Raw genomic sequence first — 27299 nt, 5'->3', positions numbered from 1 at the left:
TTTCTTCACCTTCTCCTGCCTTTCACATGGCCAGCTGATATTTAACTGGTCCACAGTGCGAGAAACAACCTCCACCAGCTCCTAAAGATCCATTTGCGAGCTCCATGATGAACGCCACCGGGGTTTGCAAGCCTGGCCATTCTCATTAAAAATACCCAGACGAGAGCGCAGCACCCCCCGAGAGCTGCCTGCGCGTGCTGCGCTCCCTAACAATGTACACACAATTGGTGTGTGTCCCCACCCGTGATGTAGCGAGGGCAGGGATGCACACACAGCTTGTAACTTTGACTCGCCATATGTACACACACACATATATATATATATATATATATATAGATATATAGATATATAGATAGATAGATAGATATAGATATAGTACTTGTGTGAATATTGAGACAGACAACACCAAATAAGACAGACACGTCAACAGAGAGCGATTGCTGAAGAACAGAAAGCTGACGCTTGTGTGTGCCGGTGTCCCTTTGTAAGCTTCCATGAACGCCGTCACACGTAACGTCATGACGCAACAGCAATCACGATTGGCCTAGTTTCATTCATGCTTCAGAGACGCTACGCTGGGGGGTGTTCCCAATGTGTTGTATCGACGCAGTTCTCGTTCCCTCGAACGGGAACAATACCAGAGGCAATTTAATAATATACAATATGCTAATGAGTGTCGAAATTATACAGTATATATGTATTATGGCTTCACATTAGATCACTGTATTAGAATACGCCACAAAAATCTGCTATAAAAATTAATTGCATACAGTATATCATGCACAAATTAAAATGACCTGAATTTCAGTTATAAAACTAGTGCAAGATGATATTGATATGATCTTTCATCCAGTAACGCCACATAAAGAATGGCAGAGCAGGTCCTCTACTTGTGTTCTTGAGCGCTCACTATATCTCTGACGTTTGCTGTGAGCCTGTCGAGTTTTCTGTGAATGTCTTAAGCAAGAGCCTGTACTGGTTTAGCAGTGTAAGCAGAACATTTATCCTGCAAGTACTCATGACTTTAACATTCTTAGTGTAACTTTCTAGATTGTTTATATTTTTTCAGAACAATAGTATTTCATTTACATTCATATAGAGGTCAGTGGCCAAGACTGTTCGATCTAAACCAGCTCAGTCCTGTTCCTGGAGCTCTAACCCTGATCCAACACACCTGAACCAGCTCATGAAGAGCTTCAAGAACACTTGTAATGCAGACAGGTGTGTTGCAGAAAGGTAGATCTCAGGAACACTTGTAATGCAGACAGGTGTGTTGCAGAAAGGTAGATCTCAGGAACACTTGTAATACAGACAGGTGTGTTGCAGAAAGGTAGATCTCAGGAACACTTGTAATGCAGACAGGTGTGTTGCAGAAAGGTAGATCTCAGGAACACTTGTAATGCAGACAGGTGTGTTGCAGAAAGGTAGATCTCAGGAACACTTGTAATACAGACAGGTGTGTTGCAGAAAGGTAGATCTCAGGAACACTTGTAATGCAGACAGGTGTGTTGCAGAAAGGTAGATCTCAGGAACACTTGTAATGCAGACAGGTGCGTTGCAGAAAGGTAGATCTCAGGAACACTTGTAATGCAGACAGGTGCGTTGCAGAAAGGTAGATCTCAGGAACACTTGTAATGCAGACAGGTGCGTTGCAGAAAGGTAGATCTCAGGAACACTTGTAATGCAGACAGGTGTGTTGCAGAAAGGTAGATCTCAGGAACACTTGTAATGCAGACAGGTGTGTTGCTGAAAGGTAGATCTCAGGAACACTTGTAATGCAGACAGGTGTGTTGCAGAAAGGTAGATCTCAGGAACACTTGTAATGCAGACATGTGTGTTGCAGAAAGGTAGATCTCAGGAACACTTGTAATGCAGACATGTGTGTTGCAGAAAGGTAGATCTCAGGAACACTTGTAATACAGACAGGTGTGTTGCAGAGAGGTAGATCTCAGGAACACTTGTAATGCAGACAGGTGTGTTGCAGAAAGGTAGATCTCAGGAACACTTGTAATGCAGACAGGTGTGTTGCAGAAAGGTAGATCTCAGGAACACTTGTAATACAGACAGGTGTGTTGCAGAAAGGTAGATCTCAGGAACACTTGTAATGCAGACAGGTGTGTTGCAGAGAGGTAGATCTCAGGAACACTTGTAATGCAGACAGGTGTGTTGCAGAGAGGTAGATCTCAGGAACACTTGTAATGCAGACAGGTGTGTTGCAAAGAGGTAGATCTCAGGAACACTTGTAATACAGACAGGTGTGTTGCAGAAAGGTAGATCTCAGGAACACTTGTAATGCAGACAGGTGTGTTGCAGAAAGGTAGATCTCAGGAACACTTGTAATGCAGACAGGTGTGTTGCAGAAAGGTAGATCTCAGGAACACTTGTAATACAGACAGGTGTGTTGCAGAAAGGTAGATCTCAGGAACACTTGTAATGCAGACGGGTGTGTTGCAGAAAGGTAGATCTCAGGAACACTTGTAATGCAGACAGGCGTGTTGCAGAAAGGTAGATCTCAGGAACACTTGTAATACAGACAGGCGTGTTGCAGAAAGGTAGATCTCAGGAACACTTGTAATGCAGACAGGTGTGTTGCAGAAAGGTAGATCTCAGGAACACTTGTAATGCAGACAGGTGTGTTGCAGAAAGGTAGATCTCAGGAACACTTGTAATGCAGACAGGTGTGTTGCAGAAAGGTAGATCTCAGGAACACTTGTAATGCAGACAGGTGTGTTGCAGAGAGGTAGATCTCAGGAACACTTGTAATGCAGACAGGTGTGTTGCAGAGAGGTAGATCTCAGGAACACTTGTAATGCAGACAGGTGTGTTGCAGAGAGGTAGATCTCAGGAACACTTGTAATGCAGACAGGCGTGTTGCAGAGAGGTAGATCTCAGGAACACTTGTTATACAGACAGGCGTGTTGCAGAAAGGTAGATCTCAGGAACACTTGTAATACAGACAGGCGTGTTGCAGAGAGGTAGATCTCAGGAACACTTGTAATGCAGACAGGCGTGTTGCAGAAAGGTAGATCTCAGGAACACTTGTAATGCAGACAGGTGTGTTGCAGAAAGGTAGATCTCAGGAACACTTGTAATGCAGACAGGTGTGTTGCAGAAAGGTAGATCTCAGGAACACTTGTAATGCAGACAGGTGTGTTGCAGAAAGGTAGATCTCAGGAACACTTGTAATGCAGACAGGCGTGTTGCAGAAAGGTAGATCTCAGGAACACTTGTAATGCAGACAGGTGTGTTGCAGAAAGGTAGATCTCAGGAACACTTGTAATGCAGACATGTGTGTTGCAGAAAGGTAGATCTCAGGAACACTTGTAATACAGACAGGCGTGTTGCAGAGAGGTAGATCTCAGGAACACTTGTAATGCAGACAGGTGTGTTGCAGAGAGGTAGATCTCAGGAACACTTGTAATGCAGACAGGTGTGTTGCAGAAAGGTAGATCTCAGGAACACTTGTAATACAGACAGGTGTGTTGCAGAAAGGTAGATCTCAGGAACACTTGTAATACAGACAGGTGTGTTGCAGAGAGGTAGATCTCAGGAACACTTGTAATACAGACAGGCGTGTTGCAGAAAGGTAGATCTCAGGAACACTTGTAATGCAGACATGTGTGTTGCAGAAAGGTAGATCTCAGGAACACTTGTAATACAGACAGGCGTGTTGCAGAAAGGTAGATCTCAGGAACACTTGTAATGCAGACATGTGTGTTGCAGAAAGGTAGATCTCAGGAACACTTGTAATGCAGACAGGTGTGTTGCAGAAAGGTAGATCTCAGGAACACTTGTAATGCAGACATGTGTGTTGCAGAAAGGTAGATCTCAGGAACACTTGTAATACAGACAGGCGTGTTGCAGAAAGGTAGATCTCAGGAACACTTGTAATGCAGACAGGTGTGTTGCAGAGAGGTAGATCTCAGGAACACTTGTAATGCAGACAGGCGTGTTGCAGAGAGGTAGATCTCAGGAACACTTGTAATGCAGACAGGCGTGTTGCAGAGAGGTAGATCTCAGGAACACTTGTAATACAGACAGGCGTGTTGCAGAAAGGTAGATCTCAGGAACACTTGTAATACAGACAGGTGTGTTGCAGAAAGGTAGATCTCAGGAACACTTGTAATACAGACAGGTGTGTTGCAGAAAGGTAGATCTCAGGAACACTTGTAATACAGACAGGCGTGTTGCAGAAAGGTAGATCTCAGGAACACTTGTAATACAGACAGGCGTGTTGCAGAAAGGTAGATCTCAGGAACACTTGTAATACAGACAGGCGTGTTGCAGAGAGGTAGATCTCAGGAACACTTGTAATGCAGACAGGCGTGTTGCAGAAAGGTAGATCTCAGGAACACTTGTAATGCAGACAGGTGTGTTGCAGAAAGGTAGATCTCAGGAACACTTGTAATGCAGACAGGTGTGTTGCAGAAAGGTAGATCTCAGGAACACTTGTAATGCAGACAGGTGTGTTGCAGAAAGGTAGATCTCAGGAACACTTGTAATGCAGACAGGCGTGTTGCAGAAAGGTAGATCTCAGGAACACTTGTAATGCAGACATGTGTGTTGCAGAAAGGTAGATCTCAGGAACACTTGTAATGCAGACATGTGTGTTGCAGAAAGGTAGATCTCAGGAACACTTGTAATACAGACAGGCGTGTTGCAGAAAGGTAGATCTCAGGAACACTTGTAATGCAGACATGTGTGTTGCAGAAAGGTAGATCTCAGGAACACTTGTAATGCAGACAGGTGTGTTGCAGAAAGGTAGATCTCAGGAACACTTGTAATGCAGACATGTGTGTTGCAGAAAGGTAGATCTCAGGAACACTTGTAATGCAGACAGGCGTGTTGCAGAGAGGTAGATCTCAGGAACACTTGTAATGCAGACAGGTGTGTTGCAGAAAGGTAGATCTCAGGAACACTTGTAATACAGACAGGTGTGTTGCAGAAAGGTAGATCTCAGGAACACTTGTAATGCAGACAGGTGTGTTGCAGAGAGGTAGATCTCAGGAACATTTGTAATACAGACAGGCGTGTTGCAGAGAGGTAGATCTCAGGAACACTTGTAATGCAGACATGTGTGTTGCAGAAAGGTAGATCTCAGGAACACTTGTAATACAGACAGGTGTGTTGGAACACTTGTAATGCAGACAGGTGTGTTGCAGAGAGGTAGATCTCAGGAACACTTGTAATGCAGACAGGTGTGTTGCAGAAAGGTAGATCTCAGGAACACTTGTAATACAGACAGGTGTGTTGCAGAAAGGTAGATCTCAGGAACACTTGTAATGCAGACAGGTGTGTTGCAGAAAGGTAGATCTCAGGAACACTTGTAATACAGACAGGTGTGTTGCAGAAAGGTAGATCTCAGGAACACTTGTAATGCAGACAGGTGTGTTGCAGAAAGGTAGATCTCAGGAACACTTGTAATACAGACAGGCGTGTTGCAGAGAGGTCGATCTCAGGAACACTTGTAATACAGACAGGCGTGTTGCAGAAAGGTAGATCTCAGGAACACTTGTAATACAGACAGGTGTGTTGCAGAGAGGTAGATCTCAGGAACACTTGTAATACAGACAGGTGTGTTGCAGAGAGGTAGATCTCAGGAACACTTGTAATGCAGACAGGTGTGTTGCAGAAAGGTAGATCTCAGGAACACTTGTAATACAGACAGGTGTGTTGCAGAAAGGTAGATCTCAGGAACACTTGTAATGCAGACAGGTGTGTTGCAGAAAGGTAGATCTCAGGAACACTTGTAATACAGACAGGCGTGTTGCAGAAAGGTAGATCTCAGGAACACTTGTAATACAGACAGGTGTGTTGCAGAAAGGTAGATCTCAGGAACACTTGTAATACAGACAGGTGTGTTGCAGAGAGGTAGATCTCAGGAACACTTGTAATACAGACAGGTGTGTTGCAGAAAGGTAGATCTCAGGAACACTTGTAATGCAGACAGGTGTGTTGCAGAAAGGTAGATCTCAGGAACACTTGTAATACAGACAGGTGTGTTGCAGAAAGGTAGATCTCAGGAACACTTGTAATGCAGACAGGTGTGTTGCAGAAAGGTAGATCTCAGGAACACTTGTAATGCAGACAGGTGTGTTGCAGAAAGGTAGATCTCAGGAACACTTGTAATGCAGACAGGTGTGTTGCAGAAAGGTAGATCTCAGGAACACTTGTAATACAGACAGGTGTGTTGCAGAAAGGTAGATCTCAGGAACACTTGTAATGCAGACAGGTGTGTTGCAGAAAGGTAGATCTCAGGAACACTTGTAATACAGACAGGTGTGTTGGAACACTTGTAATACAGACAGGTGTGTTGCAGAAAGGTAGATCTCAGGAACACTTGTAATGCAGACAGGTGTGTTGCAGAAAGGTAGATCTCAGGAACACTTGTAATGCAGACAGGTGTGTTGCAGAAAGGTAGATCTCAGGAACACTTGTAATACAGACAGGTGTGTTGCAGAAAGGTAGATCTCAGGAACACTTGTAATACAGACAGGTGTGTTGCAGAAAGGTAGATCTCAGGAACAGGATTGGCACATCTGATCTAAATGTTCAAACTTTAAGAAGCTTAATTAGAACTAACTTAGGAGCTGTTTTCAACAAAAAAACGTAAAACTTTTTATGCATTTTGACCATTTGTTTACATGACAACGGTGTTTTGAGTGCCTAAAAACGCAAAGTTTTGAAAACGGGTTTCAAAGTGCAAGTTTTTGAGAACGGTCTCTGTGTAAACAGCAAAAATGTGAATCTCTAAAGACGATGACGTCATGCTCATGCGTATTACGTGTTCAGTCTATAGTGTTTATGGCCTGGCAGCAGGCACCTTACAGCGTTTTTAGTCATTTTCGCGCATCTGTGTGAGTGAGGATAGTTTTGACAATAGTGTCGTCTATACGTGGAAAACTCAAAGGAAAAACTTATTTTAAGCATCTCGTTTTCGCGTAAACTTACCCTTAAGCTCCACTTCCAATAATAATAATGTTAGTCACCTTCTTCTTTGTTATAGATGACATTTTTAGTCAGGAGGTCATTGTGACACAGCACTACTGGGGAGTTGGTGTGGGTGAGAAGAGTCTTCAGCTCCTCCATCTCGGAGATGATGATTGTAAGGTTAGGCGTCTCCACATGAGCACTGGACCTGAATAATAATAATAATAATAATAATAATAATACATTTTATTTGGCCAACGCCTTTCTAAATACCCAAGGACATCTTACATGTTTCGGAGGACATAAAAGAAGGAAACAAATCAAAATACATTTTAATTCATAGTAGGCTAATACATGTTACAAATAAGGCAAATCTGAAAAGTGCTAAGAACGCCAGGAGAAAGCACAATAAAAGAGTGTCAAGAGGGTTACTATGGCGATGTAGAACTAAAATGTTCTAAAGATTAAAAGCTTTCTTAAAGAGATAGGTCTTTAACAATTTTTTGAATGAATTGACTGTGTCTGCCTGTCGAATGTGGGAGGGGAGGGCATTCTAAAGTCTTGGAGCAGCGCAACTGAAGGCCCTGGCCCCCATGGTGGAGAGGCCGAATTAGGGGGTGACAAGGAGGCCAATCGAGGAAGAGCGGAGGGAGCGTGTAGGAACATATCCTGATAGGAGGTCATAAATGTAGCTGGGTGCAAGATTATGAAGTGCTTTGTAGGTGATGACGAGGGCCTTAAAATCAATACGGAAGTGCACAGGGAGCCAGTGTAGAGTGATAAGGATAGGTGTAATGTGTTCAGATGGTCTGGTACCAGTGAGGATTCGAGCGGTGGAATTCTGAATAAGTTGAAGTCTATTTATCAGCTTAGAAGGGAGACCGATGAGAAGGGAGTTGCAATAATCCAGACGTGACGTGACAAGGGCATGAATTAGGGTTTCAGTGCTGGCTTGTGTCAATGAGGGTCTAAGCCTGGAGATATTTCGGAGGTGAAAGAACGAGGTCCGGGTAAGTGATTTAGTCTGAGATTTGAATGAAAGGGAACTGTCCAGAATGACACCAAGGCTTCTGACTTGAGTTGACAGAGGGACCGTGATCTCATCTATGGTTAAATTGAGGTTTTGCTGTTTTGAGAGAGTAGAAGCACACGCGAGAACATCTGAACACTTATGCAGCTCTATTATTATGGATTCAACTGAGAATTACCATTCTTTGTTTGTTTGTTTCAAACCGAGATCATGATTCTGAACAGATTCAGACAGAAACAGACAGAAATTTTTTTTATTAGAGGTTATTTTTTTCTTTATTTTTTTTTGTAATCAGCGCCGCCGCTCCCACCACGCGCTGTGCGTAGGGCACCAAGTGCTGAGGGGGCACCAAAGATAGCCTAATGAAAAAATAATAATTATAATGCCGATATTATTTCATTAGCCTATATAAATATTATTAGGCACATTTTAGCTTTCTAGTCTAGAAAGTACCGTTGTTAAGTACTGTTAGGGTCCAAAGGTGCATGAAAGACATGGGCCAAGTCTCTGAGGAAAATCCTGAGAGAAGTCTGAGTCCAAGCAACAGCACCAGAACGTTTAGCAATATGTCAAAACATCATAAGTCAAGCATAAAATAAATTCACTTAACACTGTACACAGGTCAGTGATGGAGGCCCAAAACAGTTAAATCACCATCTCCCCTCAACACCTGGGACCTTATCAAACACCTTCTTCTTCTCTCCCTCTCTTTAAAGAAACCACGTCCTAGCCACAACATTCTCACCGCTGACCCCTAGGGGCTGGGATGTAAATTACACCCCTGTAACAGTAGAAGTAGTACTACTAATAATAATAATCATAATAAGATCATCTCAGCTTTATGGAATTTTAGACCAGTCAAAAAAAAATGATTTCAGATCCACATTACTCTGGGAGCCCCTCCACACACACACACACAGACACTCTCACACACACACACACACACACACACACACACACACACACACATGTCTGGTGCACTATCTTTGTGAGGACTCTCCATAGACGTAATGGTTTTTATACTGTACAAACTGTATATTCTATCCCCTTACACTGCCCCTATCCCTAAACCTACCCATCACAGGAGACATTCTGCATTTTTACATTTTCAAAAAAACTAATTCTGTATGATTTATAAGCTTTTGTACCCATGGGGACCTCAATTTAGGTCCCCACGGTGACACGAGTCCCCATGAGTCTGTGTGCATTCAGGTTTAAGTCCCCACCGGTGTAGAAAAACATGTCCACACATACACACACACCTCAGAACACCTGCAGATAACCACGACTATGAACAGCCATGATCAACAGAGCTCCGACACACACACACACACACACACACACACACACACACACCTGCAGATAGCCTGAACAATGGAGCTCAGATATTACGGTTCGCCATGGCAACAGCACCAACAAAAGATGTCTGCATACTTCGATACGTAAATATGTATTGAGTACGTAAGTTTAACTCCTAATCACTGTTATAATATCAGAAACTGGCAGAACTGTAAGTTATTCGCACAGGCACAGAGCTTGAGCTGAAGATGAAGTATAGAAGCAGAATTCATCAGGTAAAGCTCTAAGCACACACGCTTCATGGGTGTAGACTACATGACTTTACAGATATTTGACATATTAAATACATATCCTTTCAATGCGCAGCAGCTTTTTCCACATAGTCTAATGCTCTTGTCACATAATTAAATGTTCTTTAATCCCACATGTAACATTTCTTAATTAGGCTAATGAAACTAGCATGTGACGTGTCCTCAGCCAACAGCAGGAAGGGTTGGGGTCAGAAGGAAGAGGCTCGTGAACACCACACTGCCGGATGAGGAGGAGATGCTCAATACCACAGGAGAACTGCTGCTTTTGTATTTGTAGGAAATAAAGATGACCAAATAAAGTGTGAATAATGAGTGTTTATTTAACAGCTGTGGAGGTTACGGCATATATCTCTACTCTTCCATCTGACATCCATTCGTCTCATTTCCGGAAGGTATGATGCATGTCATCAACGCATTAATGTTTAAGATGTTTTCTCAGAATATGACTTAATGTAATGCTGCTTTGAAAGCTTTTGTCTGATGATAATCACTGAAGATGTAATAGTGTAAGACAATTGTAATGTTCCAATAATGTGGAATTCACCTTTTACATATCCATCCATTTTCCAAAACGCTTGATTTGTGTAGAGTATTAGAGATCATGTCCTTTGAAATATGAATCAGTATGTTTCCTAACTCTGAGATGATCTGACCTGTGCTGTTGAGGAGCATCAGAACTCTGGACCAGGCTCAGGAACTGGGACAGTCTAGGCCACAGCACTGGTGTCACGGGTGGGCCCTTTCCCATTTCTCCACACTTTATGGAATGGATTTTTCCCATTTCTGTTGCAATCAATCTACAGTCAATGAGAAGTGTCATTTCGGTTGATCATATTGAGAAAATAAAGTAGCAATAATAAAAAAGAGACATCAGCTTTCCTCTATCTAAGGTATTTTAGAATAGAATAGAATAGAATGAGGCATTTATATAGCGCTTTCATATGTACTACTGTACACTCAAAGCACTTAGGTAGCCAAAACTATCAGCCAGATTAAGGCTAACAACTTTACCAAGGATACAACTCAAATATATTCCTAGAGATCCAAAGTGTGTTGGTCAAGGATGCTCAACAGAAGCTCTGCGGGTTCATCAGCCTTGTTCAGTACCTGGCACTGTTCTGGCCGTGTGAAATGTGTGTGTGTGTGTGTGTGTGTGTGTGTGTGAGAGTGTCCTCAGACCTGTAGACGGAGGGTGTGTGTGTGTGTGTGTGTGTGTGTGTGTGAGAGTGTCCTCAGACCTGTAGACGGAGGGTGTGTGTGTGTGTGTGTGTGTGTGTGTGTGAGAGTGTCCTCAGACCTGTAGACGGAGGGTGTGTGTGTGTGTGTGTGTGTGTGTGAGAGTGTCCTCAGACCTGTAGACGGAGGGTGTGTGTGTGTGTGTGTGTGTGTGTGTGTGTGTGAGAGTGTCCTCAGACCTGTAGACGGAGCGTGTGTGTGTGTGTGTGTGTGTGTGTGTGTGTGTCCTCAGACCTGTAGACGGAGGGTGTGTGTGTGTGTGTCCTCAGACCTGTAGACGGAGGGTGTGTGTGTGTGTGTGTGTGTGTGAGAGTGTCCTCAGACCTGTAGACGGAGTGTGTGTGTGTGTGTGTGTGTGTGTCCTCAGACCTGTAGACGGAGGGCTGTCTCAGCAGCGTGTCGTCCAGCACGACTCCTCTGATGAACTCGTAGCAGATGCCGTTGCTGAAGCTGCAGAAGAGCTCCGGCCCGCAGCCGTGTGTGTGGAGCACCTGGAACATCTCCAGCTCCTTCTCCCGGTCCAGGAACAGCTCCGTCCTCTGCCCATAGACCCTCACCAGTACAACAGGGTCTTCAGCCATAGAGCCCACGTAGCAGCCCATCAGCTGGTTGGTGATGCCCTCCGTGAAAGCCTAGGTTCATTAAAACAGTATTCAAATAAAACAGTTCTTCAAATTAAAGTCCAGTCTGTTACTGACTGTAATTATGCACATGAATCATATGGGACTACTTTTGGAAACTGATTGTTAATTTAACCTATACTGTTGTGTAGGCCAATAAGGCGCATGCTAGCAGATTCCTGTCTGTAATGTTTCTAGTGTGTTTTGGTTGTGTTTTTTATGTGTATTGCCTGTGACTGTCATGAACAAGAGCTTCTAGATATTGCACTATCGATCAACTTAGATCCTAAGATCAACTTTACTCTCGTCTGCCAAGGGATCACACTTGAATGCGAGAGAAGACAATATATTAGAGACCGACAGCTACAGTGGATTACTCAGAATGTAATCACTGGGCTAAAGTCTTATCTTCAGTGTCCCGCCTGCATTAGGGATTATATCAAGACTGGGACTGGAGATCATTCGAGTAGAAAAAGAGAAGGAGTTGGACTGTGACGAAGATAACAACAGCTCACCCGTATCCCCCTGCCTTCACTGCTTACGGGAAACATTCAGTCCGTGTGAAATAGACTTGATGAGCTACAGGGAAGCTTCTGCAGGACGGGCTGGGACAGGCAATCCTTCACCTGTGCAGTATATCACTTGTGCTATAGTATTGGGTCTTACTTGTGCAATACTTTCACCCCGACGCACATTCATGAGAGCACCACAACGTGTGTGTGTGTGTGTGTGTGTGTGTGGCAGAGGTGTGGACTCGAGTCATGTGACTTGGACTCGAGTCAGACTCGAGTCATGAATTTGATGACTTCAGACTCGACTCGACAAAATGTACAAAGACTTGCAACTCGACTTGGACTTTAACATCAATGACTCGTGACTTCACTTGGACTTGCGCCTTTTGACTCGAGAAGACTTGCTACTTCCCATGAAAACTGGGGAAAAAATGTTCACACGGCCGCGCCGCTCTCGGTTTATCTGCATCTGTGAAAAAATGTGCACCACCTGTATGCATGCAGAGAGCACGCGCGCTGCCTGCACGACATCCAATCACTGTAGTCCCACGTTGTTTTGATTCGACAGCATCTAAGCAGGCACATTGCAAGACAACCAATGAAGCGCAACAAGCAACAACGCATGCTACGAATTTGAACGAATGCTAAGCACCTTATCGGATGTACCGTAACTTACTAGCTGCTACATAGCTGCCAACTCTCTCGCATTCACCGTGAGACACACGCAATTTACACTTTTCACACGCTCTCACGCCACACATCCATTTTCTCACGCACAGAAAAATCGCGAAGCAAAGAGGACACGGAGACCGACAGACTAGACAGAGCAGGTTAGTTATGATATAAAAAAATCTCTGTTCTCAGATTCTGTCAATTTTATTACGAAATTCAGACAATAAATACTGTTTTGGCACTTGTAAATGTGACACGACAGATCCCTAGCGGCACGTGAACCGATCATCTCTAGCTGATAGTAAATAACGTTAAACACGAATGAACACTGTTGAAAGATACAGTACAACTTACCGAAATGTATATTCCTCATACATAATATCGACCCATCAATCAAAGGGGTCAATAAAACAGTTGGAGAACAATTATGTCACATAACATTTACCTCAGGAAAGCCATTTAATGACCATAATAGGCTATAGCACGTTAGTTGGCTATAAAAAAAAGAGCTATAGAGAGTATTTTGCTAAATATGTGTACTATATTACATATTTATTATATTTTTACTTATATCATTAAATAAAGTTGTTGTTATTATAATTAAAAAAAACGCATTATATTTAATTTGTGTTATTTTTAACCTTAAATAATACTGCCAGCTGATAGGGCTCTCTGTATGTTTACAGCATTAGGTGAGTTGTTTTTTTCTTGAGAAAAATGAATGCCTATCTTGTGTAGCCTACCTAATATTTATCCAAATGAGTCAATATTAAATCAAATCACAATAATTGATAATAAAATAATAAAAAAGCGTAGCTTACCAGAAATTGAACCATGTAAACATTGTAACATGTTGTCACTAAACCTAATAAAATTCAGTTTAGTTACTAAAATGTTTTGACAATCACAATACACTTATTGTGATGCAAAAATTACATCACAATTATTAATAATTGCATCACAATTGCATCCCCACTGAAGTCAGTGGGACCCAGAAACTGTCTGGTTACTGACATTCTTCTAAATATCTTCCTTTCTGTTCAGCAGAAGAAAGAAATTCATGTGAAATTTTTTGTGAAAATTACATTTTCAGTTTTTTACTGTATTTGATTAATGTCATTGTATAAAAAGAGGTTTAAATAAATACAAATCTTACAGACATACATGATTTGTATACATTTTATTTCTGTGGTAAGAGGACTTGAAATGACTCGAAACTAAAATGGTAGGACTTTGGACTCGACTTGAGACTTGTTGGCTTTGACTTTTGACTCGACTCGGGACTTGCCTCATCTTTGACTCGACTTGACTCGGGACTCGAGGGCAAAGACTTGAGACATACTTGTGACTTGCATAACAATGACTTTGTCCCACCTCTGGTGTGTGGTGATGATGCAGGAGCTGGCGTTCTGACATCTGATCTACAACCAGAGGAAGACGCACGCGTCGTGATGCTCTCGTGAACGCGCGTCGGAGACTGACATAGAAGAGAAGAAATGACTGAATATAGTCGATATTTAGTTTTTTTTGGCCCACAAAAAAGTATTCTCGCCGCTTCATAAAATTAAGGTTGAACCACTGTAGTCACATGGACTATTTTAACGATGTCTTTCTGGGCCTTCAAAGTGTTAATTAAATAGCTGTCAAAGGAGCCCCCAAATGTCCCCATGAACATTTATATTATTTTATCAGTACAGGATAAACTGATATTTTAGGATGAATTGTAAAAGATATTTACTAGGAATAAATTTTGTTATAAATAATATTTTGTTCCTCTGTGACCCTAACCCACGAGGAAGTGCAGCGGAACATAAGGGTTAACTGATTTATCTATTTTATTTCTTTATTTTCTTAAATAATAATAAAGTAACGTGCACTCTGTTCTCTTTGTGTTTCAGTAGCCGCGTTTCCATTACCCTTCAAATTGCACAAACTGAAATTGTGAATTGAAAATACGCTCAATGGAAACATGTCAATTTCGCAAAAACTCCCATTTATCGCAAAATAGTTTTTCCGCTCGCATGAGGAGGATTTATCAGGCAATTCGAAAAAGAAAAATATCGCAAAACTGCAATGGAAACAGTTTTTGTGCATTCACAGTCACCTGACGTAGACGACGCGGTGTGTTTGGACAGAAGACGAGACCGAGCTCTTTATTAAACTCATATAAGACAGAAGAATTACCAAGACTGGATTCTAAACCTCAAAGAAATGCCACGATCAAGACCTGGACAGATCTGAGGACACAGACCCTTCTGACACAGAAACACCCAGAAACTCCTCATATGTGCCGCTCACAGTATAAGGGTCTTTCCTTGCCAGTAATGCTTGGAAAACACACACACGTCTCCTCTGATTAATAATAATGGCCAGTGCGGTGGCTGAGATACATAAACCTACCAACATCCGTTGCCATGATATTTGGAATGATTTATCGCGAGAGGAATAATTAAGTTTTAGTCGCATAACATCGGTTAATGGAAACGGCGTCATTTCGCAATAGTTTTTTGTCGACATTTAGAAAAAATTCGCAAGAGTTTTGCGCAAATCTGTAATGGAAACGCGCCTAGTGTGTTTGTTAGTTCCAGTCTGTGACCGAGTTTCTCTCAGCCTGTGTAATTAGTCTGTTAATGTGTCATTCTGTTCTGATTAATCATCTCATTAGTTTCCTTTGATTGGTCCATGCTTAAAAGCCTGAGTTCTCCCTTTGTCTCTGTCGGTTCTCGTTAATGTGTATGTCAATGTTCCGCGAATTAAAAGTGTATTCTGTGATTATTATGTACGTTTTTGTTATTAAATTCTGGTTCCTGTTACTCCTCTTCGTCATGCTAGTTTTATATTTCTATGTTATGTAACAAATAATAAGAATAATATATTTTAAAGTTGCAGTCTGTAGTTTTTCCTCTTTGTTTGAAATCTGCAACTGCAGTCATTCGCGGAATGATCAACTTAACGTGGGTTGTGCCTCGGCACGGCACAGCGCGGATGAATCCAGTGTTTTGAGGAGAATGTGTGGCTGTCCTGAACCTTTCTGGATCCGCCATCAAATTGCTAAGTGTAATTATATCAAGAGCTGTGAGAAAAGGCTATACATCTCCACCTCTCCGCTAGCCTACTAGCCGAGACTCTTCTTTATGTGTACAGATGTGACGGAATGACACAAAGACATGCTTGAATTTCCCGAATTTCCTCAGAAATCCACCAGTAATCCACTGGAATTAAAACATTATTACAAGCTTCCCGTTTTGAATCGAGCTACGGCAAGCAGAGAGTTCTGAACACCGGCTGCTTATGGACTTGCTCAAATTTATTTTGGATCATTTTTAACCCTAAAAAGTTCCAGAATGCAGCTTTAAATATTTATTAATTTTTGTGAATTGACCAGTTTGCAAATCTTCCATTTATTTGGGGATATGAAACAATTTTTTTCCCTTTTCATGTGCATTTTATCAGCTGCTCTGATGGCTTTACTCAGAGTATATCATTTCATTTGTACTTTACTTTTAATTTTTTAGTCATCACGCATTCAGTTCCAACCAGGCATTCATACCAGTGTTCAGTGCCCCAGGAGATCCACACATATGAACACATATGAACATTTCATACTTCAAACATATTTCCAGGTGAACTCTTTATCAGTGGAACACAGTGGTCATTTTGGACTGTGATCTGTTTGGACCCTGTGACCGGAACATGGCTATATTTTAACTTTTGTTCTAACCCTCTGACTGATGCAATAAATACTTTTTACTATTATTGCTTATTACTTTTTTCTTTCTTACTTATTACTTTTTGTAAATTGTGTTGAACACCATGCATTTAACTTTGATAAATGACAATGGAAATGTTAGGTAAGCTAAGAATATGCATTCATTAATCATTAACGTACATCAGTTATATTATATTATTATGTGTTTATTTAATATATTAGTATAAACAGTACAAGTTTGGAGACATTACTTTTTTTTTTACTGTTTTTGAAAGAAGTCTCTTCTGCTCACCAAGAAGCTCTGCTCATTTATCTGATCAAAGATACAGTAAAAACAGTAATATTGTGAAATATTATTACAAATTAACATAACTGTTCTCTATGTGAATATACAGTAAAGTGTAATTTATTCCTGTGATCAAAGCTGAATTTTCAGCATCATTACTCCAGTCTTCAGTGTCACATGATCCTTCAGAAATCACTCTAATATGAGGATTTGGTGCTCTGGTAACTCTTCTTCCTATTATTAATAATGTTTAAAAGAATGACATCTGTACAGTAAGGTAGTTGCCTCTGCTATCAAAAAGTATGTCAACACAAAGTCGAAGTTCCTCCAACACAACATTAAGACTACAAGTAATAATACTTTGTTACAGTACTTGAGTATTATTTGGGAGAATCTGTACTTTGTCAGCTTTAACTTGATAATAAGTATGACATTATTGGTGTGGTGGAAAGCTAACAGTCTTTTCCATCTCAGCTCCTCCCCATCCAGCTTGACACCATTATGGAACAACAACATCTTCACTATCCATACAAAAATATGTTCTCTTCCCGAAAATGAAAGAGAAAGGAATATTAAACTTTATTAATTATGACTTTTGAACAATTACAAAAAATTATAATATTCGAGAAAACACACGCTACCATGAATCGTAATCATGAAAATTAAAATTTTACTTTTTTTCAAATCATTGTCACGAATATATAATATCCTAGCCTCCAATTCTCTACCATAATTTCATAATTACCATAATTTCTCTACTTACAAATAAATGTAATAATGATCTTCATTCTGAATATACTGACCTAGACCTTTTAAAACTTTGCAAAGATGTCTTTGTCATATCTAGTAATTCCAGAATACAAAAAGTAAATTGTTTCATATAGGCCATGTCAACACTAATACATTTACATTCTGTCAAAATAGTTTAGATGATTATATCCACTCCTTCTGGAACTGTACACACATATAAAGAAATTCTGGTCAGAAGTTATATACAAACTTGAAGTGAATCTAGACTTTAATCTCTCTAAATCCCCTTCAGTATTTCTGTTAGGAGTAGGGATGGGCATTCGATTAAATTTTCTTAGTCGATCGTCGGGAGAATTAACGATCGACTATCGATTAATCATTAATATTTTTATATTGAAATTCATTATTTCTTTAACTTTTTATAAATTAAAAATGCAATGAAAATACAAAAATACAGTTTGTTTGTCCTCGATGAGATCTTTATTACGTTCGGTAGACTTGAAGATATGCCCTGCGGTGCTCTAGAACAGCGGAGCCTGCGAGCGGCGTTCTTAAACAGAGATCCATGGCCACTTCACCCGTTCTCTGTGGTCGGACAGCTATCCGATCGTGAAGAGACCAAATGTAAATGCCCTCCGAAACGCATTCGAGACGGATTTAAACCCGATTGCTCAAACCACTTCAGGAGGAGATCTGAGACGCATTCCAGACGAAACTGGACAAGAGTAAATGCATCTGGTTGTTGAAACCACATATGTAAATTTGACTTATCCCAAAAATGCTAAGAAATAAACGTGTGAGAGCGTGTTATAGGCTATATGTCATGTTATAGCCAGATATGACGACGCTACTTCAACACGCATCACCACAGATGAGCATCTATTCATCAAGCCAACGTGCAAACTATCGCAAATCAAAGTGAAAGTCATTCATCAACAATCATCTGCATTAAAAGTAAAGAACCGAAATGATCTTACCAGGGCTGTTGCCGCATCTTGTTGCGGTCTTTGATTTAGAAATGTTCGCTGATGATCAATAAAATGCAGCTCATTTCAGTTGCTTTCGGTGACGTGCAACAATTTAAATATGCATATAGCGGGAATTCAAGATCGGATTTATATCCGTTTTGCAAAAACACATTTATGTGACCAGGTGTAAATGGAATCGTTTTGATAAATCAGATAGCTATCCGATCTGAGGAAACGCATGAAGTTCCCATAGAACTTCTGCACCAGTCTACTGATTTCTGTTGAGAAAGATAAGCATGTTGACATGATCTGGGATCAGACGCGCCCGCTGGTGACAGCCAGTCCAGCCGCCGAAAACACCCGCTCTGAGGGGACTGACGTTGCCGGGATGCACAGGTACCTCCGCGCTAAAATTAATTCCATTGCTTCAAGACTCACACTACGCAACGCAACCCGCATTAGTTTAATCGATAACAAATAAACATGATCGACGAAATTCTTAACGATCAATTATGCCCATCCCTAGTTAGGAGATCTTTCTCCCATTAACACTTCAAAAGAAACCATAACATTTATCTTTACCTCATCCATATAAGCAAAGAAAGTAATACTATTAAACTGGAAGGATAGATTTAAAATATAAATTACTTCAAATTCAACTTCAATCTACTTGAGAAAATGACAGCAACACTTAGAAACACAATGACTGCTTTTGAAAAAAGCAAAGTTTCTGGACAGATGAACTTCCAACATAAAATAATGCATATAATCAAAGGTGCAGATAAATTAGATGTTTAGTGACTTAAGATGTTAAATAATGTGAGTTTACAGTTAAGTGTGTGGTGTAGATCTGTTTGTTTTTCTTGCCCTAGTGAAAAAAAAGTATGCTAAGTATACTTGCAGCCAGACTAATTGTCAGTATACTTCAAGTGTGTTAATGATTAGTTAACTTGAAGTGTGCTATTTTGGATACATTTTTTTGTACTAAGTGTATTTTAGTTATAATTAAATTATACTAAAGTATAACTTTAAGTGTATTTAGTGTACTTTTTGATGCTAAATTGAGACAATTTCAAGTATACTTAGTACACTTTAAGTACATGCGTATTTTCATGCTTGATTAGGGATATTAAAGCATACTTTTTTGTATTACAAGTACATTGCAAATGAATTAAGAGTGTCTTCCAAACAAACAAGAAATATACCATAAATATATTATTTTTGAGTAAAAATATACTTTCTTCCCCAAAGCTGAATGCACTTGTCAGGGTCATTACAATAAATAACATGTAACTTCAATACCACACAGATACACATAATGAACTCAAACAGTGTTTATTAAATCCTCACATGGTTTTAGCATTGAAAAACAGAACAAAATGCACCATGTAATACTTGGTTTATTTACCGTGAGACACAAAAGGCGTTTTCTCCTATAGACCCATAATACACTAAAACACAACATAAATTCACAAAATACGTCAATTTTATTAGCTTGATGTAATCCAAATCTTTAGAATCCATACGTTGTTTGCAAAAAACAGATCCAAATTCAGCCCTTTATCCAGTGATCTTCATCTCCACTTCTCAGCAGAGACCGTAAACGTCAATCCCGCGCTCTTCGTCACAGATTGCGACATGCCGTGTTTAAGATGGTGTACTAGATTTGAAATGGAGAGGCGCGCGCGCCTTCACAGAGCGAACAACGAACCGAAACCGGATTAACATTTTCATGGATTAAATTCTGCTCTGTAATGTTACCTCATACAAAACTATTACATACTGCCAGAGAGGACTGCGATACATCGTCATGTGAACGGCTTTTGGTACTGGTTTTGGCATTTTCTCAATAAATAGCCTAAATTATTGTGATTGTACGTGTCTGTCGTATTTTTTACAGTCTATGATTAATACCTAACAATGAGACCAGGCTGGATGGCCGCTCGCACTTCCAACGGAGTTGTGTGTGGCCTTTCAACGCATTTATCATATGTTTTATTACTTTCTGAAAGTAGCAATTAAGTGAATTGCAAGCATGAAGAAATACACTTAAAAAAAAACATAATTTAACAAAGTATACTACAACTTCAGGTTATTTAATAATGTAGGCTACTTTGAAAGTATACTTTCAATGCATTGTTACAATGATCATTTTCAGCACATAGTTAAAAAATATTCATAAAATATATTTAAGAAAAGTGCAAATAAATATACTTATAAAAAAATAAACAGAACTTTCACTTCACGTATATTTTTGTAAAATATATTTTTTAGAAAATATACTAAATTACAATTATTTTAAAGTGTGTTAAAAATTGTATTGTGAAAATAGTCAAAAGTATGCTGCTAATATACTTTTTCTATATTTAAAAATAGTACATTTTTTATTAGTATATTTGCAATGTACTATTAAAACAGGGAATATATTACAAATACAATAAAGCATACTTTTTTTTCACTAGGGTGTATTTGGACCCAGCCATGCATGTTATAGTTGTGTATGTTATGGTCATGTATATGTATGTATTTCCATATGTATATGGTTTACCTTGTTTGTTTTCTGTGTACTGTATGTATTGTACCCCTTTAGTCTATTTACAATAATAAAAAACTTTAACTTTTACACCTCTATTTTTCCTATAAATTAATCAAATGTATACATTTCCCCAAAGCATATTCGTTACTTCCTACAAAATTAATTCTGAAGAACACAGACTGCAAGCAAGCATGTGCAAACAAGCGCTCGCACAACCGCAGTGGATTTCATTCTCCGGGTTTCTCTGAACTGTGTGCTTGTGGCTCTGGTCGCTGTTTGCACATTAATATTGAGAGAGTACTTTGATTATAGTTGTACTTGCACTTATTGTTTGCCTTTCATAAAACTAAGAAAAAAATGATATTTTTTGTTTTTATTTCTATGTTTAATTTGTGGAAAAGAGTTCAATTAGGAGATCACACACAGAATCGATCAGAAGTTCTGGGAGCTCATAATTCATGTACAGTAAGGTCTGAAGAGACTCATGTGAAATCATACAGGAGAGAAGCCAGTCAGTTGAGTTTGTGGCAGAACATTTTACAGTGCTTGTAAATTGTTGTCTTTCAATGCATTTAATAATTTATTCTCATAAAGTAGAACTGAAATGACATTCATTACAAGATTTTGACTTTGAGGATTTCTATAAAATATTGTGCAAAATCTCGTCTCGTGAGATATGTCGTCACGCCTACTAGATGCTGCATTAGTGCCACTGAGGGTGAGAGGATGCTAACATTAGTACCTCACGTGGTTAAAACAATGTATTAACTTATTAGGCTGCATAGATCAGGTCAGCCGGAACCGGGAACACTTACTATAACACCTGATGTACTCGTTACATTATAAGAAGAATGGCATCTACGCTAATGTTAGTCTTTCTGTTTATTGCGAGGTTTACTGTAGTCAGCCGGATCCGGGCCGCATCCAGCCTGAATCATAATCATACACTGTTCGTTCGTTGGCCAGAGGAGAACTGAGTTTGATTACTCCTAAGGTTTTTTTCTCCATTCTGTCACTGATGGAGTTTTGGTTCCTTCACTGTCGCCTTTGTGAATGAAACATCACTGAGCTTACTTAAGCTTTACTGTGATGCTATTTTCCTCTGGAAACAAACTTTGTTGCATTATTTTCCTGTTATCTCTGTAAAGCTGCTTTGAAAAAATCTGTATTGTAAAAAACGTTATATAAATAAAGGTGATTTGACTTGAATTTTACTCAAGTGTGGTTTTCAAGTACTTTATCCACCACTGTAACCAACACCAAATTGTGTTTGAGGAGACCATAAGGACATCTGAAAAAAGAAAAATGATGCCGAACTGGAATATTGGAAGAAAGAAATGGAAGGTTTTTGGAAAGGTCAAAGTCCAGGTCTCAATCTAATTGAAATACTGTGGTGGGACTGCAAGAATCCCCTCTAAAAACAAGTTTCCCCTCTAAAAACAAGTTTCCTTAAGGCGGGCATACACTGTGCGATTTTCGTCCGATTTTGAGCCGAATTCTGACTTGTGCGACTCTTTTTTGGGTCGGGCCGATTTTCAGCTTTGTCGTGCGTAGTTTGTCGTGCAGTGTTGGTGCAGTGTACAGGGGGAAACGAGAGGCGATTAACCTCTCACGACCGGCAATCGGATGGTCGGATGAATTTCAGGCATGTTAGAAATTTTGGTCGCTCCTCGTGACTATATCGCACAGTTGAAGCAGAGCTACGAACCGATTGCCCTAAACTCAGTGTTTTTTCCCTCACTGCGCCTGCGCAAAAACAGTTTCATCGGAAGCAAAAAAAAAAAAAAAAAACACGAAAAAAGGGAGATCTTTAAGTTCTGTAGTTCAAAGCTATTACTGTTGCTTATCTCCAGTTCGTGCTGCAAAATGGATTAACCATTACCCACTTCTTCCAAGCCACCTGCGATGTAGACTTTGCCTCTTTTATTATTAAATTTTTTTTTTGAAATAAAGCTGTTTTTAATTTTCATTGATGAATTATTGCAGTGTTCAGACATATTATAGACTGTTAATAATTAATTATATGTATATAATTCATTGTAATCGACCTAAATGTTTTAGACTATTTTTAATGAGGAGAAGTAAAGCTTCTAATATTTTATTATCCTCACAGCGCGTTGGTTATGCGGTGATGCGCTATGAAATTGTTGCGTGGCTATTTAATTATAATAGCCTATCAGTTTAATAATAAAAGTAGCCTTCCCTAATAATAATAATAATACAATAATACTAGCCTACTAATAATTTAATATATAAATTGGAAATGCTAAATCTTCTTGATATTGATAGCTGATGCTTGTTTTGACAATATCTACATGATATCGTCCATAGGCAACACCCGGCACGAGGATTTATCGCGCTGATTCGCGCATATTTCACACGTATAGTGTGAGCAGTCAAGTCGCAGCTCGACGTTCGGACCGTACAGTGTGAGCACATAAATCCTGAGCTTTGGCTTTACATCGCATGCGATTTACTCGTTCAGTGTGAGTAGGTTCCTTGCTGAAATCGCACAGACATCGCACAGTGTATGCCCGCCTTTAAGCTGATAGAAGTTGGGGGAAAAAAGTAAAAGAAAGGCTCAGTCAGCTCTCTAGTGTAATGTTGAACATAGTGTAAGTTATGCCCTTTAATACTCTGTTCCCTTTAAAGCTCAAACATTGGAGCATGATGATAGCAACACTAAGGTCATGTGTTTATTTGAACTCATTATACACAGTATATCTCCAATGCGATGCCAAGTCAGTTGGATGAAATCATCTACCAGTGCATGGATGTAAATGTTTAAGTATTCAGCCCTGTAAAGTGAGCAGGCCATCTTCCATTTCCCATTCAATACTTAGGTCAGTGTTCTGCAACCCTGCTCCTGAAGGACCCCCAACAGATGGCTTAATGAGCTGATGAGTTGAATCAGGTGTGTTTGATTAGAGAGACAAAGAAAACGTGCAGTGTTGGGGGTCCTTCAGGAGCAGGGTTGAAGAACACTGACTTAGGGGAAACCTTTTTCCTTTTGAATAGATTACAATTACGGAAATAAGGGGTAAATAATGAAACTCATTGTCTTTCAGTCAATTTAGGGCTCAACTCTTCATCGTGTAAATACTAAACACCTACACAAATTGTTTTTTAAATGATTTGTTTTTTAAAATGTTGTCTAATAATCTTGATAATGAACTTGCCTTGACCTGAATATCTTCTGGTTTCCACTCTGGCCGCAGTTTCTTGAGAAGTTCTGATATCCCGTGCCGAGGGGTGCGCTCATCAATGCAGACATCTAAGTGTAATCTCTTGTAACGTACATCATTTGGCATTGTCCTTGTCATTTCCATTCTTTTTTAGATGGCTTCACAGCTCAGATAATCCAAATCAGTTATATGAAGGGCTAAGGAAGATTTATTTTAGGACTTGTCAGCGTTATGATCTTATCTAGTTGTTTATCGAGACACTGTCAGGCTCGCAGGACCCTCTATGTATTCAGTGACTCAGCAAATCTTTGGGTTTATCAAAGTACAATGTTCTTTAGGGCATCTTCATTGCTTAGTTAGTGAAGAGATTACTTATTAACCCTAGATTTAAATGAAGTAAATCTAAACAGAAAGGCCTCGATACTTGATTTAAGTGAATGTGCAACCGATTCACTTTCAGCAACACTGCAGTAAGCCTGTATATTCAAATATTCTGAATCATCGCAACTATAGTCGCAAATTTCGATGTTACCTCTTGTTTCGGAAAACAGTCCTTAACAGATGTGAGTTATGTGGTTGTATGGGAAACACACACCAGATTGACTGACTTCTAGTCAGTATAGTGTGCCTTAAACGATTCGCCAGCTGTGTTTATGAAGATAGGTTAGAAGGGTTAGAAACATTAAAGGATATTAAAGAGATTTTTGTTCAAAAGAGATGAATGCAAATTAAATGTTTTTGCATGTTTACCTACGAGATGCAGTAGATATCAGAAGTCTACACATCCCTGTTTAAACAGCTGTTTTTTTGTGATGTACAAAATGAAACAAAGAAAAATCAATCTGTACAATGCCTCTGAAAACCAAAGTGACACATTTCAGGGGAAAAAATAATAGTAATAAAACCATTTAGAATAACTAACTGCATAACTGAATATAACATCCCCGAATCTAATACTTAGTTGAACCACCCTTTGATTTTATTACAGCATTTACTCTGTGTGGATAGGAATCTATTAACTTCTATTAACTATTAAATAATATTTTCCCACTCTTCTTTGCAAAAATGTTCAAGATGAGTTAAATGGCGAGGGCATCTCCTGTGCACTAACCTCATGTCCTCTATAGATTTTCTATAGGATTCAGATTTCAGCTCTGGCTGGGCAGTTTACAGAACATCCCCCCAGAAGCCTTTTTTCCCTTGGTCGAACATTATTAAAGTTAGAGCTTATTTAGAGATATCAGCCGGATGGGTTAGTGCAGGCGCTAATGGATCCTAGGATGTATCTCATAAATTACCCCACTAATAATGACCAGAATGGTACCAAACTTCTACAGTAGTACAAATAGGTTCTGTACTCATAAATCGAGGCATTGGAAAGTTTGTAAGTACATCAGGAGTTTATTTAAATAACTCTTGCTTGATGGCTAATGCTACCGCTAACCCGGACGTCGAGGACACTTCATTGATTAGAGTCAGCCCTGCAAACCTGTTGCTGGACAACTTAGTGGACAGTGGAGATATGCAGTCAAACACTCTGGAGAGCGTCCCAGATGATGTCCATCCAGCAGAGAGGCCTTAGCGTCTCTATTGTGGAGCCCATACCGGTCCAGCGGCTCCACCAGGGTCTCCCTGCTCAGCTCAATTCTTGTGTTTTATGTACTGTTAATGTAAATGATGTTGTCAAATGATATATAAGTTATGTTGTAAATAGTTTTAAAACGTTATTTATCTATATAATTATTTATTTTCTTTTTCAAATGTTATTACAAAAAAAATTTTTTTATCCAAATTGCACCTGTCATTAAAAAATAAGCAATGTCAAGAACTATTCCTTTTTATTTCATATCCCAACACATCAAGTTTTTTAAAAAATAAACAATGTACAGAAATGGAGTAAAAATAATGGGTAACACTTTATTTTGATAGTCCGTTCGTTGAGACTATACTAGTTATTAGTAGCCATTCAGTAGCTTGTCAACAGTGCATCAGTTGACATTCAACAACACTGTTTCAACAGACAAGTAACATACGTTCAGCTGACTGCCTATAGACTATAAGTTACAATTCAAGTGTTAATCTACAGATTTTACGAAAAAGTGCCTGTTGACTGTCAATGTTATTTTGCAACAGGTTATTAACCAATTGGCGACTTACTTTCAATTGTCAACTAACTTTCTGTAGATTGAGTACCAACAACTCAAGATCAATCTGTCAGTTAAATGTCAACAGTCATGTCAGCATATGAAGTATATGATGCTGTATATCCTACTCAAGGGGTCTCATATAGCCTGGTTAAAACCAGACCCTTCTCAGTTGAAACTGAGTGTAGGGTCTGGCGAAGCTATGTAGACAAATCATTTCCAAAGGGGCGTCACCAACCGACGTAGCTCAAATTCCGACCCTTCGCAGGGAGCTTGATTGACAGGTGATCTGACCAATCATACTTCGCCATCCGCCATTTTGTCCGACAAAGCAGTCAGGAGAGTTAGTAGATTAACATATGAGGATTTAAACTTGAAAAACGGAGTGTACTGACGCCTTTCCGTGGTTAAAACAACATTCCTTCTTATGTTTGTTCATGTTTATTTGAGGCTATAAATTAACTAGAAGGAAAGTGCCTGTTGGCTGGTTATAGACTTTCTACTGATATAAACTCTTTTTCACTTTAATTAGATAGTCCTAAAATATATCTACTAACGCTTAAGAACAACGGAACAACGGTTCTTGAGAAAGAACAACGGAATAAACATGAAATAGTGACTGAAACGCGACCCATTAAGACAAATGATTTCGGCTATACTTGCATGTAAAATTAGAGAAGCAACATAATATCGGTGTTTAACTGAATTAAAACTCTGCTGCGCGAGACGCAGAGAGAGATAGAGAGAGAGAGAGAGAGAGAGAGGTGCGTGCACGAGACGCAGAGAGAGAGACAGAGAGGTGCGCGCGCGAGACGCAGAGCGCACAAGAGAGAGAGAGAAAGGTGCGCGCGCTGGAAGAGAGAGAATGAATTATCACTGCAATTTTCAAATAAAATTATTTTATGTTGAAAAGCAGATTTTTCCCACAAAAATCTCTTTTTGTCCCAAAAATAAGTCTGGAAAATGGGGGGGTCGTCTTATATTCAGGGTCGTCTTATAGTCGGGTATATACGGTAACTTACATTACAAAAATAAACTGTACAGAACTTAAGTTTCCTTTTTTACAAAAAAAACTACTGCTTATTGATCATTCGCTCAAGAAGAGCAAACA

The 27299-nt window shown here is 39.6% G+C and overlaps 1 protein-coding gene across 5 annotated transcripts in view; it reads right to left on the bottom strand.

Moving 5' to 3' along the window:
* Positions 1 to 24352, bottom strand: part of LOC307171202 (ethanolamine kinase 1-like) — a 46398-nt gene extending 22046 nt beyond the window's left edge. For 2 of the 5 annotated variants that reach the window (XM_079892689.1, XM_079892687.1), the window contains exons 1-4: positions 24039 to 24337; positions 11176 to 11438; positions 10224 to 10367; positions 6990 to 7138 (exon numbers count right to left, since the gene is read on the bottom strand). In XM_079892689.1, the coding sequence (XP_079748815.1) occupies positions 6990 to 7138; positions 10224 to 10367; positions 11176 to 11438; positions 24039 to 24188 (706 nt within the window). In that variant the 5' untranslated portion in view covers positions 24189 to 24337. Of the gene's footprint in view, positions 1 to 6989; positions 7139 to 10223; positions 10368 to 11175; positions 11439 to 24038 lie in introns of all 5 variants that reach the window. The other 3 variants (XM_079892688.1, XM_079892690.1, XM_079892686.1) reach the window with 3 other exon arrangements.
* Between the last annotated feature and the right edge of the window lie 2947 nt (positions 24353 to 27299).

This window comes from Squalius cephalus (genome assembly GCF_949319135.1).
Source record: "Squalius cephalus genome assembly, chromosome: 14".
Lineage (NCBI taxonomy): Eukaryota > Metazoa > Chordata > Actinopteri > Cypriniformes > Leuciscidae > Squalius > Squalius cephalus.
This window is presented reverse-complemented; position numbering and strand designations above follow the sequence as displayed.